The sequence below is a fragment of the Hirsutella rhossiliensis genome, assembly GCF_020360975.1.
Source record: "Hirsutella rhossiliensis strain HR02 chromosome Unknown scaffold00006, whole genome shotgun sequence".
In the NCBI taxonomy this organism is placed as follows: Eukaryota; Fungi; Ascomycota; class Sordariomycetes; order Hypocreales; family Ophiocordycipitaceae; genus Hirsutella; species Hirsutella rhossiliensis.
In genome coordinates, this window is record NW_025408672.1 from 1760992 (window position 1) to 1784758 (window position 23767).

Consider the following 23767-nt stretch of genomic DNA (forward strand, 5'->3'; position numbering starts at 1 on the left):
TCTTTACCAACCCCTCCCCCGCCCTGCTCTCGGCAGAGTCTCACCTCGAGCTTCAATCTCAGTCATCGCCGACATCGCAGCTCGATTTCATTTCATTCTGATTTCCCCCAAATTTAGCCCGTCTCTTGAAGCAATTGATCAATCTGCCCCCGTTTGACCATGTCTACAGACGACAAGGCCGGGGGATCCAGCGTCTGGTCTCCAACCGCCCTCGGCAATGTACGCTGCTCTCTTTCCATGCTATGCCATGCCATTGCTTGTACACGCCAAACTAAACTTCGAGTCAAGGAGTCCGCACTCGAGCAGTCCCGCCCGGCCTTCACCGCCGACGACGAAAAGCGGCTGCTCCGCAAGCAAGACGCCCGCATCATCCCCCTATCGGCCGCCATCTACTTCCTCTGCTTCCTCGACCGGGCCAACATGGGCAACGCCAAGATCCTCAACTCGACGACGCGCGACGACATGCAGCGCTCCCTCGGCATGACGGACCGCCAATTCGTCGTCGCCCTCATGGTCTTCCTCGTCGCCTACGCCGCCTTCGAGGTGCCCAGCAACATGCTGCTCAAGAAGCTCCGCCCCAGCCGCTGGCTCGCCTTTCTCATGTTTTGCTGGGGCGCCATGACCGTCTCGCTCGGCGCCACTCGCAGCTTCGCCGCCGTCACTGCCGTGCGCTTCTTGCTCGGCATGTTTGAGGCCGGCCTGTTCCCGGGTCTGGTCTATTACCTGACCTTTTGGTATAAGCACGACGAGCGCAGTGTTCGGTGAGCCTCAACAGCCCCTTTTGTTATGCGTTCGCTTGATTTGCGTTGCTAAACAAGGGGAGGGGATGCCCTGATAAAGAGTTGCATTCGTCCTGGCATCCGCGACGTTGGCCGGCGCTGTAAGAAGACACTTTTACTTCAAACCATGTCGAGGAGAGCGTGACGTGCGAGGGGCACAGAGCGTGGACAAACGAGAGACAAGGCCTGTTTCTCACGACTTGAACAGTTTGGCGGCGCCATCGCATACGGCATCGGACACATGAACGGCGCATCAGGCCTCGCCGGCTGGCGCTGGCTGTTCATTCTCGAAGGCATCCCGTCCTGCCTTTCGGCCCTCTTCGTCCTCCTCTTCCTCCCAGACTACCCCGAGGACGCAAACTGGCTGTCCGGGCCCGAAAAGACGTTGGTCGCCCGTCGTCTGCTGCACGAGGGTAGCAAGGGCCACCACCCGACCATGAGCTGGACCGATGCCAAAGCGACGCTGACCGACTGGCGCCTGTACGCGCATTACGCCCTCTACTTTGCCATCAGCCCCAGCTTTGCCAGCCTGAGCCTGTTTGCGCCGTCCATTGTCGCAGGGCTGGGGTATCGGGATCTCATGGCGCAGCTCATGACGGTGCCCCCCTGGGCGGCTGCGTATGGTGAGTGCCGTCGTTGAAAGCTGTTGGATCTTGGATGTCCAGCCTCTGTGAAGGGGGTTCATGTATATCATCCACGTCTGCATCGGGCACAGAGAGGAAGAGGATACGGGGGCTTATAAAAGAGGAGCGAGATGCTGACGTCCAGCTGCGCGAGGCAGTGTGCCAAATCGCCGTGGCATACTCGGCCGACCACTTCAACGCCCGGGGCACCCACACGGCCGGCGCCGCACTGGTCGGGGCCACGGGCTTCGTCGTCTCCGCCGCCCTGCCGCCGACGGCATACGCATCGCGCTACGGCGGGCTGGTCGTGGCCACATCGGGGGCCTTTGCCTGCATCCCGCCGCTGCTCGGCTGGCTGTCGTCCAACATGTTCAGCACCGCGTCGACGGGCCTGGCCATTGCCATCAACGTGAGCATCGGCGGCGGCTTGGGCCAGATCCCCGGCGTCTGGATATACAAGTCGAGCGAGGCGGGCAGGGGGTACCCGACGGGACACTGGACCAACGCGGGCTTCATGTTGCTCGTCGTCGTCCTATCGCTAGGGCTCCGGCTATTTTACGGACGCAAGAACAGGAGGCTGGCGGCCGAGACGGCGAGGCAAGGCGCGCAAGGGAGGCTCTACAAGCTGTGAGGACAAGAGAGAAGTAATTACTGTAATGGTGAATAGGGGCGGTCGGGAGACGCGGTCGGCTCCAACTCTCATCATCAATCAAGTCATCGTCGTGGCGACAGACAATGCACGTAGATCACCATCTTGCCTTGGGCAGTGCACAGAAAGGGCACGGAGCGATTCCTCCGCAAAGCACCTCTCCCCAGCTTGGTCCGTGAAAGGGTGGTGAGCTAGGTAATAGCCGAGACACCTCGCGGGGAGGATGGAGCCGCGGCGCACGTGCGGGTGGCAACAGACGCTGAGATGGATGTGGATGAGGCGATGGGTCGTCATGCAGTCTGTGCAGTGCAGAGTTCAAGTGGCTGGAAAGGCACGCGTGATGTGGAAAGGGGGCGGGAGTGGCAAATGACCAACGAGACATCTTGCAACCATTGATTCTCCATGTTCTCCAGTACACGATCGGAGCCTCAACATAATGTCCAGTAGTGGACGTGAGGGGGGAAAACCTTGGTTCTTGGTCAACGCAACAGAGCATCAGCGTGGGCCCGAGATGACATCACGACGGAAGTGATGGACTAACAAAAGCAGGCATCACGCACGAAGCCGGGACACACGTCATTCGCAGAGAGGACCGTTTGGCCGGATGCTGGACGGATGCTGGACGAATGCTGGACGGAGGCTTCCAAGGAACCACGGGGGAAGCTGCAGCGCCTCAGCAAGGATGGATGCGGCCATGGATGTGCTTTGTTGTACTGTAGATACTGTAGGCACGAACTGCGGTCAAGAATCAATCCGTCTTGGCACCCCCTTGGCCTGGGTTGGAGAATGCAACGAGGCGGCGAGGGGCGGTGATGGCCGAGTTCCCAGGCCGATATTAACGATACCGTCAGATCATGGAAATCACGCAGATGACACCCTCGCGGGTTCAGAGCCATGACAAGTCTCCCGGTCTCGACTGTTCGGCAACAGGGGGGCGGACAGGGGTAAGGCCTCGAATGCTTCCAGGCAGTGTGTAATTACCATATTATGTACATATGTATTTACTACCTATTTAGAATATTGGTCCCGCTTCCGAGATGCAAGTGAGAAACAAGCACGTGCTTTGCCTCCCTCCATGCCTATAGTACAACAACAGTCTTGACCCGTGACGATGAGCTGAGCTGACAAATGGGACCAGTCAACTCTGGGCCTTGTTTATTGTTCGAGCGGGCGCGCTTGGGGCGGCTCGGCGGCGCCGGTCCTCGTAAGCACGTTGGATAGCCTTGATGCTGTGCCTACCAGCAGCCATAGTAAACTGCTGATGATGTGGCCCGAGAAGCCGCAGCCCTTGTGCTGCTCAAACAAATGAAACGAGCAAGCGCCAGTGTTTCAAAACGAGAGCCAGGATTGGATGCGGGGGATTCTCCGCGTCTCGCCTCGACGTGAATCATGACGGCCACTTTTTAACACCAGCCTCAGGGAGCGGCATGATTGGCTGCGCTCGTGGTCGCGACGAGACCGGTTCAGGCGATCAAGCCAACCGTTCTGTCTCTCTGCTCGGAGAAGCCCGCCTGTCTAGAAATGGCCTCTGGGCGGTCTCTGACTAATTAAGACTTGTCGTCAGCGCAGTTGCTCTGGAGTGGCGGGCCAAGTGTCTCTCGCCCTCGAGATGCTGCCCTCGAGATGATGCTCTTGGGTCCTTGACCATGTACGGTACTGTAGAATGACAGAGTGAAAGAGGTGCTCAGAATAAGCTCCATGTACCGCGCGACGAAACCCACTCAAAGTTGCAGGTGTGAAGTGGGTGGACAGAGTGCCTTTCTTAAGCACAAACTCTGCTTGGCACCATTGCCCATGCCCTGGGGACACACGCCATGACGTAACGTGTAGCGTCATTCCCGGGGTATCGCTGGCCACTTCCTACAGTACAGCCAAGATAATTACAGTACCTACCTACCTTAGGTAGCTACCTACCTAGGTACTGTACCTGCTACTAACGCAAGGTACTACGTACTCGCACTCGCCCATCGACGGACCGACGCTGCCAGACATCGCCCGCCGCCATCGACTCAGATTCTGGTTTTGTGTCGGCCGGTGAATAGTACTCCGCAGGTACTCGGCAGCAGACGACAAGGTGTGGTCATCGGTACGGGGAAGAGGAGCCCCATCGTCTTAGCCTGCAGAGAACTCACGTCATCCGAGGTATTCCCCTAAGTGCCTCCTTGCCTTAGGTAAGGAAGGTATGTACAAGCTGTCGGTGACGCCGGTACCTTGGAGTACTGCCTGCCTGTGCGCCTCGAGAGGCTCCTGGATCAAAGCCTTTGCAAACGTGATGGGCCTATCATGGACTCGCTTCCACCACAAGGCCCGTAGCCTGGGGTAACAATGACGGCGATGTGCACGCGGGCAGCCAGCCATCACTCGCCCCAAGACGACGGCCGCCGCCGCAGGCCGTGCTTCTTCCCCTCCGCAGTGCCCCTGGACACCCAAGCTGCCGAGGTACCTCCAAGTCCCATCGAAGCTTAGCTAAGGCGGAAGCCAACCCCCAGAGTACCTGCTCGAATGACCAATCAGTCAATCACCTGCCCGCTCACGCCTCTGCTCTGACGCATAGCCTCAATTTTTAAATCTCCATCGTACGCATCGCCTCTGTTCTGCCTCTTCGTCTGTGCCCGTCCACCGAGTCACCATCTATCTCCACGCCAGAGTCTCGCCTTACGCCTCGACGCGCCGCCGAACCAAACGTCTTGCTACCCACCTACCCTGTCTCCCGTTCACCCGCCCCCCTGGACTTTGCCTCCCGCCCATCGCTCCTCATTTGTGACGTTTTTGTGCCACGGCTGGGCCTAGCGTAGCCCCGATTTAAACCCCTCAACTTCTCTCATCCACCTTGGCTCTCGTCCTTTTGCTGTACGACCGCACCCAAGTATTGGCCCCCCTCCTCCCTCTCTGATTCTCGGCGTCTATTCTTCTTTTTTTTTCTTTCCTTCTTTCCTCGGAAGTTTGATCTGGAAGGTGCTGCCATCGACCGACTGATATCGATCGACCATTGAGGAGCCTACCTGTCTCCCTCCCACACGCTACGCAGTTGATGCGCAATCGTCGTTCTTCGCCGTAACCCCCCGCAACATGTCAACCATACAACAGCTCAAAAACTTTATCCGCCATGGTACGTGTCTGCACGTGTCCTTCTGTCCAGCCTCTGACTCGCCCTCTTCTCCAGGGAAGCAAGCGCGAGCAACAACACTGAACGAAGAGCCCCCGCGCAAGACCGGCTCGTCGCCTCCTCAAGCACCACAGCCCGTTCCAGACAAGACCATGCTCGCCTCGGAGCCCGTCTTTGCCCAACCGCCGCCGCGCAAGGAGATTCCCGATGCCTACTCGGAGGCCCCGGGCGAAGGCATGCATCGCGTTGCCCAGGCTGGTCACGCCGCCGCCCACCACATCGAGCCCGCCCAGAACCTCCAGGCCAAGGGCGCCTCCAAGTCCAAGCGCGTTGACGAGGCCGAGCTTAAGCAGCTCGTCGCCGAGGAGAACGCCAGCAGGACAAAGTTTCCCCGCTACCTGGGCTTGGAGAGGTGGGAGCTGCTCGAGAAGATGGGCGACGGCGCGTTCAGCAACGTCTATCGCGCCCGTGACTTGCAAGGCGACCACGGCCAGGTCGCCATCAAAGTCGTCCGCAAGTACGAAATGAACAACATGCAGGTGAGTGTTTCTGGGCTCGGATTCGTCTGCCCGGTCCTTTTTCTTCATCTCTCATTGTCCAACATGCTTGCTTGTTGCTGTCCTTTTGCATGTTCCTTCCTGTCCCATCCCATCCCGTCGACCTTGACTGCTTCCCATCCCTCTGAGCGCGGCCCTTTCTGTGCCACCCTGCTTCACAGGCTTTGCCGTGTCGTTCCTTTCAACCTCGGGGGGCTCACCCCCTTTAATAGGGAAACCAGCATCTACATCCGGACTTCAAGGGAATTCCCAAAGCTGCAGAGGTGCGAGAGAACTTTTTTTTGCGTCTACTCACTCCCGTGGGCGTTGACTTGTTGCTGCTCTTTCTGTCGCATTGTGCAATGGCGGGCGTAGTCGCTGCTGGCCTCGCGTATGACGGCCATGCTGACTGGCGTCGCAGAGGTCCAACATCCTCAAAGAGGTTCAGATTATGCGGCAACTCGACCACCCTAACATCGTCAAGCTCATCGAGTTTTCCGAGTCGAAGCAGTACTACTACATTGTGCTCGAGCTCGCGCCGGGCGGCGAGCTGTTCCATCAGATTGTGCGCCTGACCTACTTCAGCGAGGAGCTGTCACGGCACGTTATTGTCCGCGTAGCCAAGGCCCTAGAATACCTGCACGAGGAAAAGGGTGTAGTTCATCGGTAAGTGCTATTCTGGGCGTAGCTGATGTCACGATGGCTGGCACAAGGAATTGCCTCATTACCCCTCTCCCCCTTGGTGCCTGACGTCACCCCTCTTCGGATCGGTTGAACACAGCTGACACCCAGCTTAGCGACATCAAACCTGAGAATATCCTCTTCAACCCCATACCATTTGTCCCTTCAAAACACCCGAAGCCGAAGCAACCCGGTGACGAGGACAAAGTCGATGAGGGCGACTTCATTCAAGGCCAAGGCGCCGGCGGCATCGGAGAGATCAAGATTGCCGACTTTGGCCTCTCCAAAATTGTCTGGGAGAGCTCAACCATGACACCTTGTGGTACTGTCGGCTACACCGCTCCCGAGATCGTCAAGGACGAGCGTTACTCCAAGTCTGTCGACATGTGGGCTCTGGGCTGCGTCCTGTATACTCTACTCTGCGGCTTTCCGCCCTTCTATGACGAGAGCATCGAGGTGCTTACCGAAAAGGTCGCCAAGGGGCAGTACACCTTTCTATCGCCTTGGTGGGACGATATCTCGGAATCGGCCAAGGACCTTATTACGCATCTCTTGACCGTCGATCCTGAGAAGCGATACACCATCAAAGAGTTCCTCGCCCACCCCTGGATTCGGGCCAGTGGGCCCACCCCTCGCGAGGAGAAGAGGAAACCGGATATGCTCCGAGCCAAGGATATGGCCAGGTTCCAGGAGCCCGGCAAGCGTTACGACTTCCGTTCACCGGGTGCCGTCAACCTCCGCGAGGTCTTTGACGTCAGCTACGCTGTCCATCGCCAAGAAGAAGAAGGCAAGATGCGACAGCAGATGGGCACCAGGGCTGGGGCCGGTAAGCCTCTCGCTGGCCTTGACGAAGAGGAAGAGGACGAGGATCGGATGCAGATTGATCAAGGCGCCGGGGCAAAGCAGAATACCGTCACCCAGTCCTTGGAACAGAGCATGCGCAAGACCAACATCCGTGATCAGGCAGTTACCGCGGTGCCTCGAGAGGCACAGCGTGTTGGCGACAAGGGCTACGGGCAACACTCTCCCGCGGTGACGGCCGCGGCGCGGCAGCAGGTTAGGGACCGGAACCGGCAGAAGGGGCCGTTCGAGCTGAACCTCGACAATGCGACATTGCTGGGCAAGCGGGGCAAGAAGATTCCTGCCATGGGGGCATAGGAGACCGGTGAGCCTCAAGAATCGGACCTCAAAGGCGCCGCCACGATGATTTCCCTGACGGGTTTGCAGCCGCGACACTCATGTCGCAACGGGGGCAAAAGGGTGAATGAGACGCTTTTGTCGCTGCGAAACCCCATATTAGGGATGGCGCGCTCCCCGATAACACCGCAAAATTTTGCCAAGGGGTCATGTTCATGCTGCGGGTGTCCGAGAGGAAATTGGGTTGACGCAGCCCCGGCCGTGAGGCTGTTGAGCCATCATGATGAGGCGTTTGGAGTACCGGGTAGCAAACACGGGGGGGGAGGAACAGGTTAGGGGAAATTTACATGTCTCCACCTATACTCCCCGATACCTGCTCTTGCCGCGAAGAGGAGTCAGGATGGGAGACACTTGGTTCTATTTCATGTCGGAACCGTTTTCAGAGGATAATCATATGTATTCGCGTGGAGTTTGTGAGCATTTGAACTATTCACACCAGCGCTCGACAGCAATGAAGATAAATGAGATGCCTTTACTGCCTGCTGCTCGTCGCCTCCTCGTATCACGAGGGAATCGTCTATTGCTTGTTGTGGACGCGGACAAAGATGACTTTGCGGTAGGCCTTCCGATATTGTAGCCCAGAAATGAGCTGGCACTGAGGTGAATTTGACCGCTGAATCGCCCACCTGTCACGCGTGCTAGCTATGACAACGCTGCTGTTGACGTATATCGGATATCCAACATAAACCATACCCCTCTCATCTCCAGCTACACCATGTCATGCCTACCGCCTCTCCTTTTCTCCTATGACTGCGCAACAGCCATGGACCGACCCCTGCCGGCTGCACCTATCCAGCCTCGAACCTTGAGTTCATCGACGCCTCCGGCGCAGAGGCTGCGCATGCGACCGCTATTAAGAACGAGTCTGCGTCTTGCGCCGCACATGGCGAGCATCCCCCCGGCTGGATGCTGTGACGCTGGAGAGACGCGGCGGGATGGGTGGCTGCTGCTGTGGCCTGGCTGCGCAGCGATGGATCTTGGATGTGGCTGGCTTGGCGGGAGCACCGCCGCTGGGCTGTTGCTCCTGCTGCTGCTGCTGCTGGATGTGTTGAGAGGGTGTGGCGGTCTGGAGGCGAGGCTGCCTTGCGGTGTGTTGGAGCCTTAGTGGCTCCCGAACCGGTCCGGAGGTATTGGACTTGCCGGTGTGCTGCTCCGCTCTATCCCGCGGTGTAGGGAGGCTGCTGGTCTCGGGCTCACGGGCCGCGGGTGGAGCATGCTCGCGCGTCTGGATGCCCGGCAGCAAGCCGACCTTGAGCCCCGCCTCGCGCATCAGAGCGACGGCTTCCGGGTGCTGGCGGGCAAAGGGCGCGAGAAAGGCCGCGTGGCCAAACACGGGGGCCTTGTCGAGCGTGAGGAGCTGTTCTTCGCCACCGTCCTCGACGATCCTTCCCAGCAACCAGACGATGTCGGCAGCACGCTGCGCGGCATCGCCCGCCCCTGGAGCGGCGTATAACCGGCCAGCCATGCGGTCCGCGATGCACGGCAAAGTCAGGACAGGCGTCGACGACGGGCCCCTCCTGATGCGGCCCAGCCTGTCGAAGTCGCGGCAGGACAGGACGCGGACGCACCCGACTCCCGCGGTGGTCTCGGCGTCATCGTCGCGGCGAGCCGTCGTGGCCACGTAAAAGGCCTGCGGAAAGTGCGTCGACAGCCTCAGCCCGCTCGCGCGCGCCCAGCCGACGAGGATGGCGGCGGCGCGCTCTGGGCACACGATGCTGACGTGGCTGGGCCGGTGGGCTGGGTGGCCGTAGTAGACCATGGCGGCGTGGCCGCAGACGGCAAAGGGGAGGTGCGGGATCAGCTTGCCGACGGCGTTGACGATGGCGAAGACGCTCTCGCGGCTCATCTCGCCCAGGGGGGGCTCTTCGCACTTGTCGGCTGGACGGGGAGTGCTCGAGTGCCCGCCGTCGTGGGCATGCTGCTGCTGCTGCTGCCACTGTGCTCTGGCCGCCGTGCGGCTTTGTGGGCGCGGTGCTGGCTTGGGAGCGGCCGCTTGTCGTGTTGGCCATGCCACGGGACTCGTCTCGATAAAGGGTCTGGAAATGTTGCCATGGCAAGCCAACGACGACGGCTGTGCCGAGGGAACTTCGTAGATGGTCGGCGGCAGCCTGATGCCGCCACTGCCCGATGCTCGCGCCAGGGGCCTGTTGGGCTGGAGTCTTCGCCAAGCCGGCGTCGCGAGCGCTCCAACAGAAGGCCCAGGTCTCCCACCGGGTCCATATGGACCAGCGTCGCTGGGCGCAAAACGAACACGCCTCGAAGACCGGCGTCTCGCAAGGGATTCTTGCTGAGCCGGGGACGACATGCCGGATCCCCGACGAGACTCCGTGTCAGCACACGGCCCAGTCCTCGGCGGCAAGATCCTCGAGCAAGCGGGCAATGTCTCGTCTGGAGAATTTGTCTGCACTGCCGGGACACGAGTCGACGCTGCTCCCGCCCCTGACGAGACCGGGCCAGCGCCACAACCCCCGCGACGCCTTGGCGGAGAGCCATCGCGGCACGCCCCGTTGATCAGACCGGACCAAATGTCCAATCCGCCATCGTCGTCCCCAAAGTTCATCGCAATCCGCGGAGCCAGCGGCGGCGTGGCCGGTCGCCACACAGCCTGTGCGCCCTCGTGCCGTCCAGCATCCCGGGCTGGCCCCTTGGCGGCATGCTGCGTCGGCACGCAGGGCAGCTTGAACGTCGCCCGGAACCACTTGCGGAACTGCATCGGGCTTCTGAGTCAGTGCAACGTTGGCTCCTCGGGTTATTGGGGGGAAAAGGAAGAGGCTGAATGTCGACACCCCGGTCCGACGTCGACCGGTTGTGTATAACACGGGGGGGGGAAGTATGGATTCTCTAGAGGCGTGAACGGCACCAAGTAAAGTCGGGGACAGCGAATCAAGGATGAATTCAGTGCGGCTGTGGTGTTGAAGAAGAAAACGATGGAGAAATGCGACCTGGTCGGTGCATATTTAAGGGGCAGTCGTCTGAACAGCCTGCTTGCCCTTCAAGCCGGTATCCGGTCCACTGTTCAGTTGTGATATTCAGACAAACGAGACTGCCCAAGGCCTTTCTTCCCAGCGTGCCAGCTTTCTGCAGGAAAACGCCCTTTGAATGGCTCGTGGACGGTCCGCGCTCAACAAGGAGGGGCTTCAACAGACTGGAACCGGAACAAGGGGCAACGGGCAACGGGCGCGCATCGTCGACGCAGCCAACCAGGGTACAAGGATCGCGCTGTACAAGACCGAGTTCGCAAGTCGTCTCATCCCGACCGATTCTAACGCCTAGTAACCTTACAGTGCAAAGCCCCAATACCCAGGGAAACCGCGTGCTAAGCGACTTTCAAACGACTTCTATTCCGTGTCCATTTGATCGCCATGGGAGGTCCCGCCGGCGCCTGATGGGCCCTCTTTCTTGGGCATTGTGGCCTCCTTGTCGATCATTTGCCTCGAGACGGAAACGATGTTGTCCTCGATGAGTTCCTGGCCCACGTCCTCGAGGTGCTTCTTGGGGTCCAACTTGCCCACGTAGCGGGTTTTGAGTTGTTCCTTTGTGAGCTCCGTCTCTTCCTTGACACGCTTTTCGTACCCATCGGCAAGGCTGACCAGTCGCTGCAGCCGCTCCTTGTTCTTATCGCCCTCGGATCGGAAGTCGTCCATCTGCAGCGCTTCGGTCCAAACGTGCTTGTGGAGGTTCATGAGCATATTCTCCTCGAGCGCAGTTTTGCGGTAGTTGATGCCGATCGAGTAGTAGTGGCGGTTGAGGCCGTGGATCAGAGCTTGGATCGACGGCTTGTTCAGGTGGCCCAGGTTGCTCGTGCTCTGACGGGGCTCTTGACCCATCATCAAGAGCTGAGGGTTGATGAGTCGGAAGGCGTCGATGACGACCTTGCCCTTGACGGACTGGATGGGATCGACCACGACGGCCACGGCGCGAGGGTTGAGCTGCTCAAAAGACTGCTGGGTGTTTATATCGACCGAAGACAGCCAGCAGCCGAAGCCCGGATGCGAATGATACCAGCCCACGACGGATTCTGGCCTGCAAGAACACGCACCGTCAGCCGCGGACTCTGATTGAGACTGGTCAACGAGTACCTACCTTCCCGTTTGCCGCAGCATGTCCATCATCTTGGTCTGGAAGACAGGGTCGACAGCCTCGACGCTGACGCCGGTTCCGCTTTGAGGCATGGCGAAGACATCCATGACCTTGACGGTAAAGTCGTCGACAAACTCGCCCAGCATCAGGCCCATGACTTCCATGGGAACGCCGGCTCGGCCATGACGCAGCATCTTCAGGAGGGCCAGCGAGGAGATGTAAACCGTCTCGGAGTTATCGATGAGGTTGGTGTTGTCCTACGAGACGTCAGAGGCGAAGCTCAAAGGTAGTGCGAGGGCGACGCGAAGCTTACCGTGCCATGAGCAGCTCCTCCCAGGCTCATCCCGCTGCCGCCCAACAAGCTCCTGAACCGCTCCATCGTGCTGGCCTGTGAGCGGTCTGCTTTATGCTTGAAGACGGCTGTACAGGAGAGAGATTTCCTGTGTCAGCTTGCTGTTGTTGGCGGTGCTATGGGTGCTCAAGTCGTGGATTGGTTCGGCCGGAAGCAACTGAGGAGCTTCTTTCGATGGTTGACGCCAGTCCGGGAGCCTGGCTTGTACCTTGTACGTATCCCGTACCGCAAGGGAGGTAAGTAAATGTCACGTGTGTGCTCTCTGCCTTCCGCCGCTTCAGGCCAGTGCTGTGGCTGGTCTGAAGCAGCGCGCCAATCGGATCCTTTGTGGCTGACGGTTTGGCCGCAGCCTTGCCGCTCCAACTTTAGTCCGCCATCTTTCTTTGTGAAGCCGTGTCGCGCCGCCTTTCGTGCTGCCTCGCCGCCCGCGCTCTTAGAAACTCTTCCGCCCCTCTGTCGACTCCACGATGCGACCGCTCCTTTGAGCCTCAATCTCTCCTTCAAAAGGGAATCATCGGTCCTCAGCTATCGACGTCGCAGTTCGACCTCCGCCTCGCCCACCAGCCCAGCTTGATTCAGCCTACAGCCCAGGTTCAGCAGCCATGGGCGACTCCAACATGGCCCAGCTGGGCTCCGTGGCCCTCAATGGCACGTCGCCCAAGAAGGTGGCCTACTTTTACGATTCCGATATTGGCAACTACGCCTATGTCACCGGCCATCCCATGAAGCCTCACCGCATCCGCCTGGCGCACAGCTTGATCATGCAGTACAACCTCTACCAGAAAATGGAAATCTACGTGCGTCTATTCCCTCACGATGCGCACCGGCCTCGCGCGCCCTCGGGCGCAACTAACTGGCCGACAGCGCGCCAAGCCAGCGACCCGTGGAGAAATGACCCAATTCCACACAGACGACTACATCGACTTTCTCCAAAAAGTGACGCCCGACAACATGGACGGCTATATGCGGGAGCAGGGCAAGTACAACGTCGGCGACGACTGTCCCGTCTTTGACGGCCTCTTTGAATTTTGCGGCATCAGCGCTGGCGGCAGCATGGAGGGCGCCGCCCGCCTAAATCGACAGAAGTGCGACATTGCCGTCAACTGGGCCGGCGGACTTCATCACGCCAAGAAATGTGAAGCAAGTGGTTTCTGCTACGTGAACGGTGAGCCTTTCGTTGGTCCTGCCGCGAAATTGGCCTGCTAACCACCCCGGTAGACATCGTTCTGGGCATCCTCGAGCTTCTTCGATTCATGAAGCGTGTCCTCTATATCGACATCGACGTTCATCACGGTGACGGCGTTGAAGAGGCCTTCTACACCACCGACCGCGTCATGACGGTCTCGTTTCACAAGTACGGCGAGTACTTTCCTGGGACCGGCGAACTTAGGGACGTTGGCATCGGCCAGGGCAAGCACTACTCCGTCAACTTTCCCCTCAGGGACGGCATTACGGACGATTCCTACAAGTCCATCTTTGAGCCCGTCATCGAGAACGTCATGAAGTACTACCAGCCGGAGGCTGTAGTGCTACAATGCGGAGGAGACAGTCTGTCTGGCGACCGCCTAGGTTGCTTCAACCTCAGCATGGATGGCCATGCCAACTGCGTCAACTATGTCAAAAGCTTCGGCCTCCCTACCTTGGTCCTCGGCGGCGGCGGCTACACCATGAGAAATGTCGCCCGCACCTGGGCGTTCGAGACCGGTGTCCTCGTCGGCCAGGACATGGAACGGTCTCTCCCTTACAACGAGTATTACGAAGTGAGTTCCGCGACACTCCCCGACAAGTTTGACTGCCGTGCTGACAGAGTCTAGTATTATGCGCCCGACTTTGAGCTCAACGTCCGGTCGTCCAACATGGAAAACTCAAACAGCAGGGAGTATCTCGAGAAGATCACTGCCGCCGTTGTCGACAACCTCCGCCAGACGGGGCCAGCCCCCTCGGTTCAGATGCAAGACGTGCCGCGGAAACCATTTGGTGGCATGACCGACGAGGAAGAGGCCGAACTGGACGATCTTGACGAAGACGAGAATAAGGATACTCGGATGACTGAACATCGCTGGGACAAACATGTACAAAACGACGCCGAGTTCGAGGCCAGCGACGACGAAGACATGAGCCGCGCAAATGGAGCAACGCGTCTAAAAGCCAACAAGCGAACCTTTACCGATTTCCGTAAGGGAGAAACCGATGTAGAGAGCGATAACGCGACGCCTCGCGACGGCAAGAGCAACGACAACGGCAAGGAGCAGGCCGACGAAGACACGCATGATGTGAACGACGATACCATTGAGGATATTGGCGCGATGCAAGAAGCCGACAAAGAGTTTGCCAGGGACGAGGAGCTTCCACAGCCAGAGAAGCAACAGGTTGACGAGGATGGCGATGTGGGCATGACCGACTCTGCCCCTGTCGAGGAAGCCCCCATCAAGAAGGAAGAAGTCGAGCCCGAGACTGCATCAGAGCCCAGACCTGCCGAGAAGCCCGTGGCGGAAGAGCCGGCCGGGCAGGAGCCTCCCGAGCCGGCTGCTGAGAAAACGCCGGCGCCTGAGCCGAAGCCTGCCGAAGCCGAGCCTGAGAAACCGGCTGAGGCCCCTGAAGCCAAAGCGGACGAAGCTCCGGTCACTGAGGCTATGGAGGTTGACGAGAAGGACAAGACCAAGGACGAGAAGGAGCCGAGTCCAGCTCGCTGACCAGCATTGGCCTGCAACTAGACACGACCGCGTCGTTTGTCTATTGTCAGCGCGCGGGCTTCTTGTGGAGGCTGCCAGACCAAGCATCTTGTTTGTTCTACTACACACGGAAAGAATTGGCCAGTGGAGGCGTTCTAGGCGTACTGGATAGCGACTTGATATCCGAGGAGGCATGGGATCGCGGGGAGGCTTGGCTGACGAGGGGCGTTTCCTGGCCTCACCCCCTGTGTCCGACTGCCTCGGCACGGCGCGTTGTTCTACAAACATCGCCCGATTCTTGTTTTTGCAGAGTTGAAATCATTCACTTCACCAATTGTGCTATTGTTGGATGATGCTTGGGTGCCCAGGCCGAATTTCATCCGAAGCGCGAGACTTGCCCCTCTATCTTATCAGTAAATTTATTTAGGCCGTAGTGGGGCCCAAAGCTCACCGACTTACGATTTGGCAGTACAGGATAGCCTCGTCACCGACCTCTACGCAAGAAGACATATTTTTGAAGAAGAGTCGGACCTCACTTTCAATTCTGGCTCGATGCATTTGATGACCCTCAAGCCTTAAAGCACATCATTTGAGAATATATTCTGAGAAATAGGCCAGCTCCACGCACCGTCGTCGTTCGAGTGTTTATCGACAAACCCGTCGCTAGAGCCGGAACCCTTTCCGAACACCTGCAGCTACCACATCCTGCCTAGGGCGTTTGTGTGAGAGAATCCTGGAGGGAGATCAGGTGTCAGCCATCATGGCTACGCCAGCGGGGGGACCCGCGCCCGCGGCAGAGGGCGAATCGGAGGCGGCCAAGCTGGCGGTGTGGAAGGAGGCGCTGTACGAGCGGTGCAAAGAGGCGTGGCCGGGCAACGACCTATTCTCGCAAGACGACTTGATGCGACTCGATGTCATTCCGAACCGCGACTTGCTGCTGCTGGCGCGCGTGGTGCAGTCGCTCAGCGATGATAAGCTCTTCATCACGATGCGCGAGGCCTCGGGCCAGGTGCTGTGGAAGTGGCGCGATGCGCAGGAGGCTCACAAGTAAGTTTGGTCCGATCGTTGAAGGCTCCGGCGTCTATTGCCCTTGCTCTTTTCACCTCTACTCTCCCAGATCCGGTCGGCAGACACGGCGTCGGGAATAGAACCGTGACGGGTGGGCGAGCCAGGAAACAAAAGGCCCAGGGCTAACGCGTCCCCAGATACAAGCAATGCGCGACCGACGAACAGGGCATGGTGTACTCGCTGATCGACGACTCGGGCGGCGACGGCATCTGGAGCCAGACGCTCCAGAAGCGACTCAACATGCACGACTCGGTCCTCAAAAACGCCCTCAAGCAGCTCCAGGCTAAAGGCCTCATCGCCCCCTTCAAAAACGTCGAGCACCCAAACAAGAAGATGTACATCAAGGCCTCGATCCGGCCCAGCGACCGCGCCACCGGCGGGCCCTGGTACACGGACCAGAACCTCGACGAGGCCTTCATCGAGGAGCTGCAGCGCGTCGTCTTTGACTTTATCAAGAGGCAGAGCGGGTACCTGAGTACGCACGGGGGAGCCGGCGCCGCCGGGGGTGCTGCCAGGACACAGGCCCCCAAAAAGGGCGTCGTCAAGGGCTCCCTCGACAAGGGCACGAAGCGCAGCGCCGACGAGATGAACAAACCGGCGCCCCCCAAGGCCGCCCGCGCCTCCGCCTCGGCCACCCCGGCTCCCAGGCGGGAGGCCGCGCTCCTCCCGCTGCCGGCCGGGTACACGGGGTACCCGACCGTGCGCGACATTGCCCGCCTCCTGTCGTCGAGCGGCATCACCAACAACACCATCCTGTCCGAAGACGACGTCAAGAAGCTCGTCGACGTGCTCGTCTGGGATAACCTCGTCGAGCCCGTCAAGGTGGCCGGCAGGCTCAGCTACCGCGTCGCCCGCATCGCCAAGCAGTCCACCGAGAGCTGGGCCGGCCGCGACGACCCCACGGGCCGGGGCGGCGGACCCGAGCAATACATCAGCCCCCTGACCGAGGCGCCCTGCGGTGGCTGCCCCGTCTTTGACCTCTGCGAGGAGGGCGGCCCGGTTGGCCCGAGCAACTGCGAGTACTTTAGACGGTGGCTGGAAGCTTGAGTGAGTTGTGTCTCTGCTCTGGTAGTCTCTTTAGGGGAAGGGGCTGCGAGGACGGCCGGGCGGCCGGTGAGAATCGGCCAGGGCAGTTGAATTGCCACGTCAAAGCCGCAGGGGTTTAATCTTGTGATACCATAGTCTTTTGCATCGGTCCAGGAGTTTGGCAGCGCACGGACATGAATTTTGATAGATGTGGACAGTTGCATGGTGTGCAGGGGTCATTGGCAAGCCTGTCTGGGGCTCGTCTCGTATCACATTGGGAACATGTTGGTAGTCCCTACGCTAGACAGCTTTCTCTACATCTAGTCACACGGGTCATCACAAGGCATCATGGAGACACTGGTTGTTGGAGAGTGAACTGCCTAGCTATCTAGTACGTCTCGAACCAAACTGTGGACATAGTCCTCGCGGAGTGGGAGTCCAAATTTTCCCCGTTCAAACCCGAAATACAGACGCCGCGTAGCTTACTGGGTACCACAGTCGACAATCGTCGCCTTCTTGTTGAACTTGATTGAGCCGCTGCTGGAGCCAGTGGCCTCAAGAGCCCTGACGACGTCCATCGATTCGTCGTCAGCAACCTCGCCGAAGACGACGTGGCGCCCGTTAAGCCACGACGTGACGACGGTGGTGACGAAGAACTGCGAGCCGTTGCTATTTGATGACAGGTTAGTGGTTGAGATGTGAACACGTCCCACCCGCAGAAGCGCTTACGTGTTGGGACCGGCGTTGGCCATGGACAGCAGGCCGGGGCGCTCGTGGTTCAGCTTGAAGTTCTCGTCGGCAAATTTCTCGCCGTAGATGGACTTGCCACCGGTGCCCTAGAGACGGGTGAGCAGTGGTACCAGCTACGTCAAGTTGACGGTACATACGTTACCGCGGGTGAAGTCGCCACCCTGAAGCATAAACTCCGGGATGATGCGGTGGAAGGAGGAGCCCTTGTAGCCGAAGCCCTTCTCGCCAGTGCAGAGGGCCTTGAAGTTGGCAGCAGTCTTGGGAACAACGTCGTCATATAGGTTGAAGTTGATGCGGCGTTTCTGGACTGTTTGCACGGCTCGTCAGTACGGCAGGCTTGGAAAGGGCGGGGGCGGGGGCGGGGCTTTTTGCGCAAGGAGGGTGGCGGGCGGCATCATCATCCAAGCACTCGATGGGGACAATCGAGAAGGGTATGATTGTAGTGTACGTTGGAGGTCAACGACACCAATGGCAGACATGGATGTACAAGCCGACATGTCGACGGGAGTGGTCTTCAGGGCTCACCTTGCACGGGGCCGGTAGGCTTGCCGTTCACAATGGAAGGGCCCTCCCACTCGACCTCGAAGAAGCTATTAACTGGAGTTAGCGACGGAGAGCTTGTCGGACGGAAGACGAGCAGGGGAATTGCAACAACTCACACTTTGCTGGACATGATTGCGGAAGCTGAGAAGAGGCGGGCGGCTCGGAATGGGATGGAGGCGGGTGCGTGTTGAAAGAGCGGAAAAGATCTCGTTGCGTGGGAGCAGAGAAGGGTATGGCGGGGGAAGAGGGGTCGCAGGAGCGTTGATCTCATTTTGAAGGCTGCTGGAGGGGTAAACAGTTAGTGGCGGGACTGCGGGCCAACCAGAAGCCGTCAGAGGGCGCAACAGCGGGGCGCGGAGGAGGAGGCGCGGGACTGGTCACGTGCTGAGCTGGGAGAGCTCGAGCATCACCGATGAAGCCGGGCCCGCACTCGAGGGCTCATCGCCTGGGCAACAAGGCGCAGGCGGTGCCAAGGTCCAACCAAGTGGAAATGCCCGCGGCATCGCCAATCGTGGCTTGCGTGCAGCTCGGAACGGCCCCTGCAGCAGGCGAGACATGTCGGCGTACTGTAGGATGTCCTGGCGGCCAGCTCGCTCACGGGTCAATGGGCAGCTGGCACTTGCAGCCGCACAGCGTGAGGAGAGGTCGTCTTCTCGGCGGCCAATGGCAGCAAGGGCCCATGCTGAGCGGCCCGGCGAGATGTGGCAGCTCCAGGCCAACGCTGGCGAGCATCCTGCATCCCGACGAGGTAGCCGGCGACGACCAAAGAGCTCTGCCATGAGCTGCCCTGCCGGCGACTGCGTAGCGCCTGGGCACATAGGAAGGCCTTTTGGGGGAGCTCGACGGCGTGCAGCCGAAGGGCAAGGGGCGTGCCGCGGGCGGTGGAGGAACGACAACGAGTAGCAAGGGGTAAGCTTACCTGCTAATATAATTGCTTGACAATCGGCAACGCTCAGAGGAAGCGAGAAAGGATTGTTCTCGTCGAGGGCAAAGTCCACACGTCGCTTGAGTCGGAGCTGGCAGCCTCTGGAAGAGGAAAAAAAGTTTTGGCTCAATCGCGTCTCGGAGGTTTCTGGCCAATCAAGACACGTCTGGGGTGCCGAGCGTGCTGAGCGGTATAGCCCGTGGCTAACCAGGGAAGCGATTCACAAAAAGAAACCACTCCTCATTTACTAATGACTATTCTAATTTAAAAAAAGTCTTCTCGAAGCCGTCGATTCCGATGATCCTCATTCGAAAGCAGAACCGCAATACGTGCTCGTACAGTACATGTTTCGCGACATCTTTATTGTTTGATCTTGGAACATGCACAGCGGCGCCGCATGACGTGACGAGCGTCTTTGATTGGCACGCACTCGCTGCTTTGTTGCCCAGTCATCGCTTTCAAAGCTCCGGGTCCCTTTCAGAGTTTAGCAGCCTGCCGCCATCGTTTCGCCACCTTGGCTCTCGCTGGAGTTGGAGAAATATTGTAGAGCACGGCCCGTAAAGTAGCCTTTCCACGCTTCTAGGGCGCAAAGGTACTTTGGACAGACTCGCCGCCCTTCGAAATTACAGTGCAGCCTGCGGCTGACATCACGTGATGCCCGCCTCCCTAAGGAGGTCCAGACCCCTTGTGTCACTGCGCGGCGGCCCGAAAGTCCATCTGGCCAGCGCATCCAGACGTCCGCCTCGACATTCTCTCGGGCTGGTGGCAGCGCAAGCATCGCTCAGCAACACCAGCAGTTCGGACCTGCATTTCAATTCTGCTGCCATCGTCTCCCCTCTCCCTCCTGCTAAACCCTTAGAAATGGACCTGAACGACCTCAAGAACACCGTGTCGAACCTGTCCTTGTACGACATCAAGGCCGGGTTTCGAAAAGCGCAAAATGGTGCCTACTCCTGGCTGCCCCTTCCAGCCTTCTCAATGCTGACGTCCCGTCTAGCCGTCATGAACTACACCGAGATGGAGGCCAAGGTCCGATTGCACACGCCCAGGGACTGTTCCATGTGTCCAGATGCTGACCCGACTCTCCCAGGTTCGAGAGGCTACAAACAACGAACCTTGGGGCTCATCCTCCACCCTCATGCAGGAGATTGCCAATGGCACCTTTAGCTAGTACGCCCAACTGCTCGGCCGCATAGACAAGAGCATCGGCGGTTGCTGACTTTTAAACACCAGCCAAACTCTCAACGAGATCATGCCCATGATATACCGACGCTTCACCGAGAAATCAGCCGAAGAATGGCGCCAGATCTACAAAGCACTGCAGCTACTCGAATTCCTTGTCAAGCACGGCTCCGAGCGTGTCATCGATGACGCTCGAGGGCATATCACCCTGTTGAAGATGCTGCGGCAATTCCACTTCATCGACCAGAACGGGAAAGACCAAGGCATTAACGTGCGGAACAGGGCCAAGGAGTTGGCCGAGCTCTTGGGCGATGTCGACCGTATACGATCCGAACGGAAAAAGGCCCGCGCCTCAAAGAACAAGTACACGGGTGTTGAGGGTGGCATGGGACTCGGCGGCTTCTCGAGCAGCAGCCGGTTCGGCGGGTTCGGTAATGAGAGCTCTGGCTACGGCGGGGGCAATGCCTCCTATGGCGGCTACTCTGGCGGCGTCTATGGGGATGGCGGCGGTTTCGGCGGGCAGGCAAGCGACTTCCGGGACGCCGGTGGCAGGTCGGATAAGTTCGAAGAGTACGACGAGTTTGACGAGGATGAGAGGCCGGCAGCTTCCTCGTCGAGACCAGCAAGGAGGACGGAGCGGGCGGGCGTCAAAAAGACAACAGGCGACACGCCCAAGAAGAAGGAGCCTGAAGTGGACCTCTTTTCCTTTGACGAGCCCTCCTCGGCCGCGCCGGCTGCGTCCAACGGCGCTGGCTTGGAGGACCTGGCTGGGCCCAGCGGCAGCGGTGCCGGCGCTGCCGCTGACGACGACGAGTTTGACGATTTCCAGTCGGCCGCACCGTCCCAGCAGCCGGCAGCGTCATCGGGTGCATTTGGGCAGCCCTTGTCGCCGCCGCTGACCTCGACGGCGTCGTCCACCGCCCATTTCGCGGCACCGCAGCCCCTATCGGCACCGCAAAAGGCCGATCTGGGCCAGATGGTCAGCGCGTCGTCCATCTCACCAGCGCCGAGCACCGGGGCCACACCGGGAGCAAACTACTCGTCCTTTATCGCTCCGCCGCTGCAGGCTCAGCCTCCGAAGCAGACGGGCTTCCAGCCTTCGGGACCCAACTACTTTGGCACCGTCCAGTCCCATGCCCAGCCCAAGGCCACGCCGCCGGCCTCCTCTATGGCAGGCATGTCAAGCATGGCATCCCCGACTACTGGTCCCACCACCATGGCCAACATGAAGCCTGTTACCAGCTCCGCCGCCAAACCCGCGGGCGGAGCCGCTGCAGGCGGCGATGCCTTCGGCGCGCTATGGGGCAAAGCCAGCGCCGGCATCAAGAAGACGGCCACGGCCCCGCCCGGGCCAGCCATGGGTCAGCTGGCCAAGGAGAAGAGCAGCGCTGGTATCTGGGGCGCACCGGCGGCGGCACCGTCACGGCCAAGCAACGGCGGTGGGTCGGCGTCGGGGGACCTGCTTGGGTGAGGTGGGCTTTGCGGGTCCCTCAAGACTTGTGCCCTCAAGACATAATCTGGAAAAGCGATGGCGACAAGGGATGAAGCAGCCTGCGTCAGAGCACGATTGGGGAGAGCGTGCTTCTTGTTTGGGCTCTAGATAGGCGTACCGGCGTAGCAAACGAAATTGACCTGGGTGCTGGTCTCGTCAAATGCGGAACTGCGAGCATTCAACACAGTACTCGAAGAACGGGTTGTTGGCCTTGACGTGTTAAAAGGGGCAGCGTGGTTGTTACAGCTCTTTCTGCCCATCTCCAGCCTGGAGCTGCATAAGGAATTGTTCGTTCTCACACAGACGGCAAAAGACAATTTTAGCAGCCAAAGCCCTTCGTCCTGCTTGCCGCATACTACCGGACCGCATCGGGAAACACATTGACGGGCATGGCCGTCCAGAAGCGACGAGATCCAATCAAGCGCACTCAACAAGGTCGAAACGCCTCCGGCCCGCGGCTGGCGGCTGGCAGGGTCCGGGTCGGCGCGCTTACACGCAGTGGCAAGCGCCCAGGCCAAGCCATTGGCTGTGCTACCGTTTTATACGTGTATCCCGGGACTCGCGGAATGCGTCCAAGTGATTGGCTGGGCCGGCGCTTGCTCACACGGCTTGGACGTCTCATACTATTATCGAAGCCACTGCGGCCGGGGTGGAGTGGCAAGGCGAGATGCTGAGATTCTCCAGGCGTTGATGGGGCGGTGGGAGATGCTGCCTGCGCCCCAGAGTTGGATGGCTGGCTGGTGATTGGTTTGCTTGACATGCTGTGCTTGGCGCTTGATGAACGGGGCAACGGGGCTGGAGGAGCTGATCGGATGTCAATATGTCCAAGCCGTGCCAGAGGTTTGGTATAAAGAGGCGAACTTGTCGTCCCTCTCCTTGCCTTTCTCTCTCCCATCAAGCAACTCTCCAAGAAACACCACTTACACGCCTTTTCTTTTCCTTTTCTCTTTTCCTTGGGTTCTCTTTTCCTTTTCCCTTTGTCTCGTCAGTCTGATTTCGGGTCTGGGTATTTCGTCACAACTCTTCCTTTTTCGCTCTGGTTCTACTTGAAGCCTCCCCATCCAGACATCACCAACCATCCACTCCGCCTCCATCATAGGATCGAGCCTGCTCTCCTCGCACTTTTCTGGCCTCTTAACGTCGTCTTTTCCGTCTCGCTACCATCCCCTCGACACCAAAGCGGTGGTCGGGCGCCTCTCCCTCGGCAAGATTCCCTCCTCCAGGCCTGCGTCGCCGGCCGTCCTGCCGTTTCATTGCAAGCACCTGCCTCTCCGCACGGCGCACTGCTCCACGCGACCGCGCCTCTCGCTCGTCACCCCCGTCTCGTGTCTCAGGATGGCTGCTCCCCCGGCACTGGGTGCCCTGGGCTTGACCTTTACCGCCATGCGCGCCATGCAGGCGGTTGCTCTCATTGCCATCATCGGGCTGACGTCCAACTTCATCTCGGAGATGGTCGGGGCCAACTACGTGGCCCCGCCTGCCCTGGTTGGCACTCTGGTCGTTGTAAGTCCATGCCGCTTTGGACATGTCTTCCCCGTCCATGTGCTGACAACGACTAGGCTTGCATGGCTGCCGTATACACAGTCATCACCTACATCCTGTACTGGGACTCGCTGCTCCCTCTGCTCATCTCGACGGGCGCCGACAGCCTCTGCCTGATTGCCGTCATCGTCGTGGCATGCGTGGTGGGCAAGCCCGTCAGCTACCTGTCGTGTCCGTCGCTGCCGGACTCGGGCAACACGGCCAACTTCATCAGCTCGCTATTCCTCAATCTGTCGCGCCAGGTGTGGTACGAGTGGGTCGACGCGGACAAGGCGGCCTGCTTCGAGCTCAAGGCCATCTGGGGCCTAAGCATCTGCCTGTGCGTGCTGTACTTTGTCTCAGCCGTGGCGTCGGCCTGCCTGTGGAAGCGCCTCAAGGGCGGCAGCCGCCCTCCGCCCAAGGACATTGAATGAGGGTGCGGCCGTGGGGGTTCGACAGGGGCGCCGGCGCGGCCTCCGGTGCTGAAGAAGGCCCGGAGCCTGGGCACCACGGCAATGGTTGCCGAGCCGGAGAAGAGGCGGCCGGCCGGCGGGTCTTCGGATGCCCTCGGCATCACGGTTCCCC

At 59.5% G+C, this 23767-nt stretch overlaps 9 protein-coding genes across 9 annotated transcripts; 6 read left to right on the plus strand and 3 right to left on the minus strand.

Moving 5' to 3' along the window:
- Positions 1-159: 159 nt before the first annotated feature.
- Positions 160-2033, plus strand: HRG_06396 (major facilitator superfamily domain-containing protein; the record flags this gene model as incomplete). The annotated part of the gene is made up of 6 exons (XM_044864867.1): positions 160-219; positions 289-761; positions 841-880; positions 988-1072; positions 1121-1402; positions 1561-2033. 6 exons carry the CDS (start codon positions 160-162, stop codon positions 2031-2033), a joined length of 1413 nt encoding a protein of 470 aa, XP_044719807.1.
- A 3087-nt stretch (positions 2034-5120) lies between these two features.
- Positions 5121-7532, plus strand: HRG_06397 (kinase; the record flags this gene model as incomplete). Its single annotated transcript, XM_044864868.1, has 5 exons — positions 5121-5160; positions 5215-5696; positions 5927-5977; positions 6115-6359; positions 6491-7532. The coding sequence occupies 5 exons, from the start codon at positions 5121-5123 to the stop codon at positions 7530-7532; spliced, it is 1860 nt and encodes a 619-aa protein (XP_044719808.1).
- An 892-nt stretch (positions 7533-8424) lies between these two features.
- HRG_06398 (uncharacterized protein) lies at positions 8425-10284 on the minus strand (the record flags this gene model as incomplete). The annotated part of the gene is made up of 2 exons (XM_044864869.1): positions 8425-9715; positions 10094-10284. 2 exons carry the CDS (start codon positions 10282-10284, stop codon positions 8425-8427), a joined length of 1482 nt encoding a protein of 493 aa, XP_044719809.1.
- A 625-nt stretch (positions 10285-10909) lies between these two features.
- On the minus strand, positions 10910-12030 carry HRG_06399 (JAB1/Mov34/MPN/PAD-1 ubiquitin protease domain-containing protein; the record flags this gene model as incomplete). The annotated part of the gene is made up of 3 exons (XM_044864870.1): positions 10910-11594; positions 11655-11908; positions 11965-12030. The coding sequence occupies 3 exons, from the start codon at positions 12028-12030 to the stop codon at positions 10910-10912; spliced, it is 1005 nt and encodes a 334-aa protein (XP_044719810.1).
- A 575-nt stretch (positions 12031-12605) lies between these two features.
- HRG_06400 (histone deacetylase domain-containing protein) lies at positions 12606-14696 on the plus strand (the record flags this gene model as incomplete). Its single annotated transcript, XM_044864871.1, has 4 exons — positions 12606-12800; positions 12868-13168; positions 13222-13763; positions 13818-14696. The coding sequence occupies 4 exons, from the start codon at positions 12606-12608 to the stop codon at positions 14694-14696; spliced, it is 1917 nt and encodes a 638-aa protein (XP_044719811.1).
- Positions 14697-15435: 739 nt separating this feature from the next.
- Positions 15436-16790, plus strand: HRG_06401 (RNA polymerase rpc34 subunit domain-containing protein; the record flags this gene model as incomplete). Its single annotated transcript, XM_044864872.1, has 2 exons — positions 15436-15722; positions 15881-16790. The coding sequence occupies 2 exons, from the start codon at positions 15436-15438 to the stop codon at positions 16788-16790; spliced, it is 1197 nt and encodes a 398-aa protein (XP_044719812.1).
- A 461-nt stretch (positions 16791-17251) lies between these two features.
- On the minus strand, positions 17252-18192 carry HRG_06402 (cyclophilin type peptidyl-prolyl cis-trans isomerase/CLD domain-containing protein; the record flags this gene model as incomplete). The annotated part of the gene is made up of 5 exons (XM_044864873.1): positions 17252-17438; positions 17499-17605; positions 17657-17826; positions 18045-18109; positions 18179-18192. 5 exons carry the CDS (start codon positions 18190-18192, stop codon positions 17252-17254), a joined length of 543 nt encoding a protein of 180 aa, XP_044719813.1.
- A 1656-nt stretch (positions 18193-19848) lies between these two features.
- Positions 19849-21640, plus strand: HRG_06403 (ENTH domain-containing protein; the record flags this gene model as incomplete). Its single annotated transcript, XM_044864874.1, has 7 exons — positions 19849-19930; positions 19985-20016; positions 20078-20157; positions 20221-20532; positions 20581-21148; positions 21236-21374; positions 21447-21640. The coding sequence occupies 7 exons, from the start codon at positions 19849-19851 to the stop codon at positions 21638-21640; spliced, it is 1407 nt and encodes a 468-aa protein (XP_044719814.1).
- Positions 21641-22996: 1356 nt separating this feature from the next.
- HRG_06404 (uncharacterized protein) lies at positions 22997-23616 on the plus strand (the record flags this gene model as incomplete). The annotated part of the gene is made up of 2 exons (XM_044864875.1): positions 22997-23164; positions 23221-23616. The coding sequence occupies 2 exons, from the start codon at positions 22997-22999 to the stop codon at positions 23614-23616; spliced, it is 564 nt and encodes a 187-aa protein (XP_044719815.1).
- Positions 23617-23767: the final 151 nt, after the last annotated feature.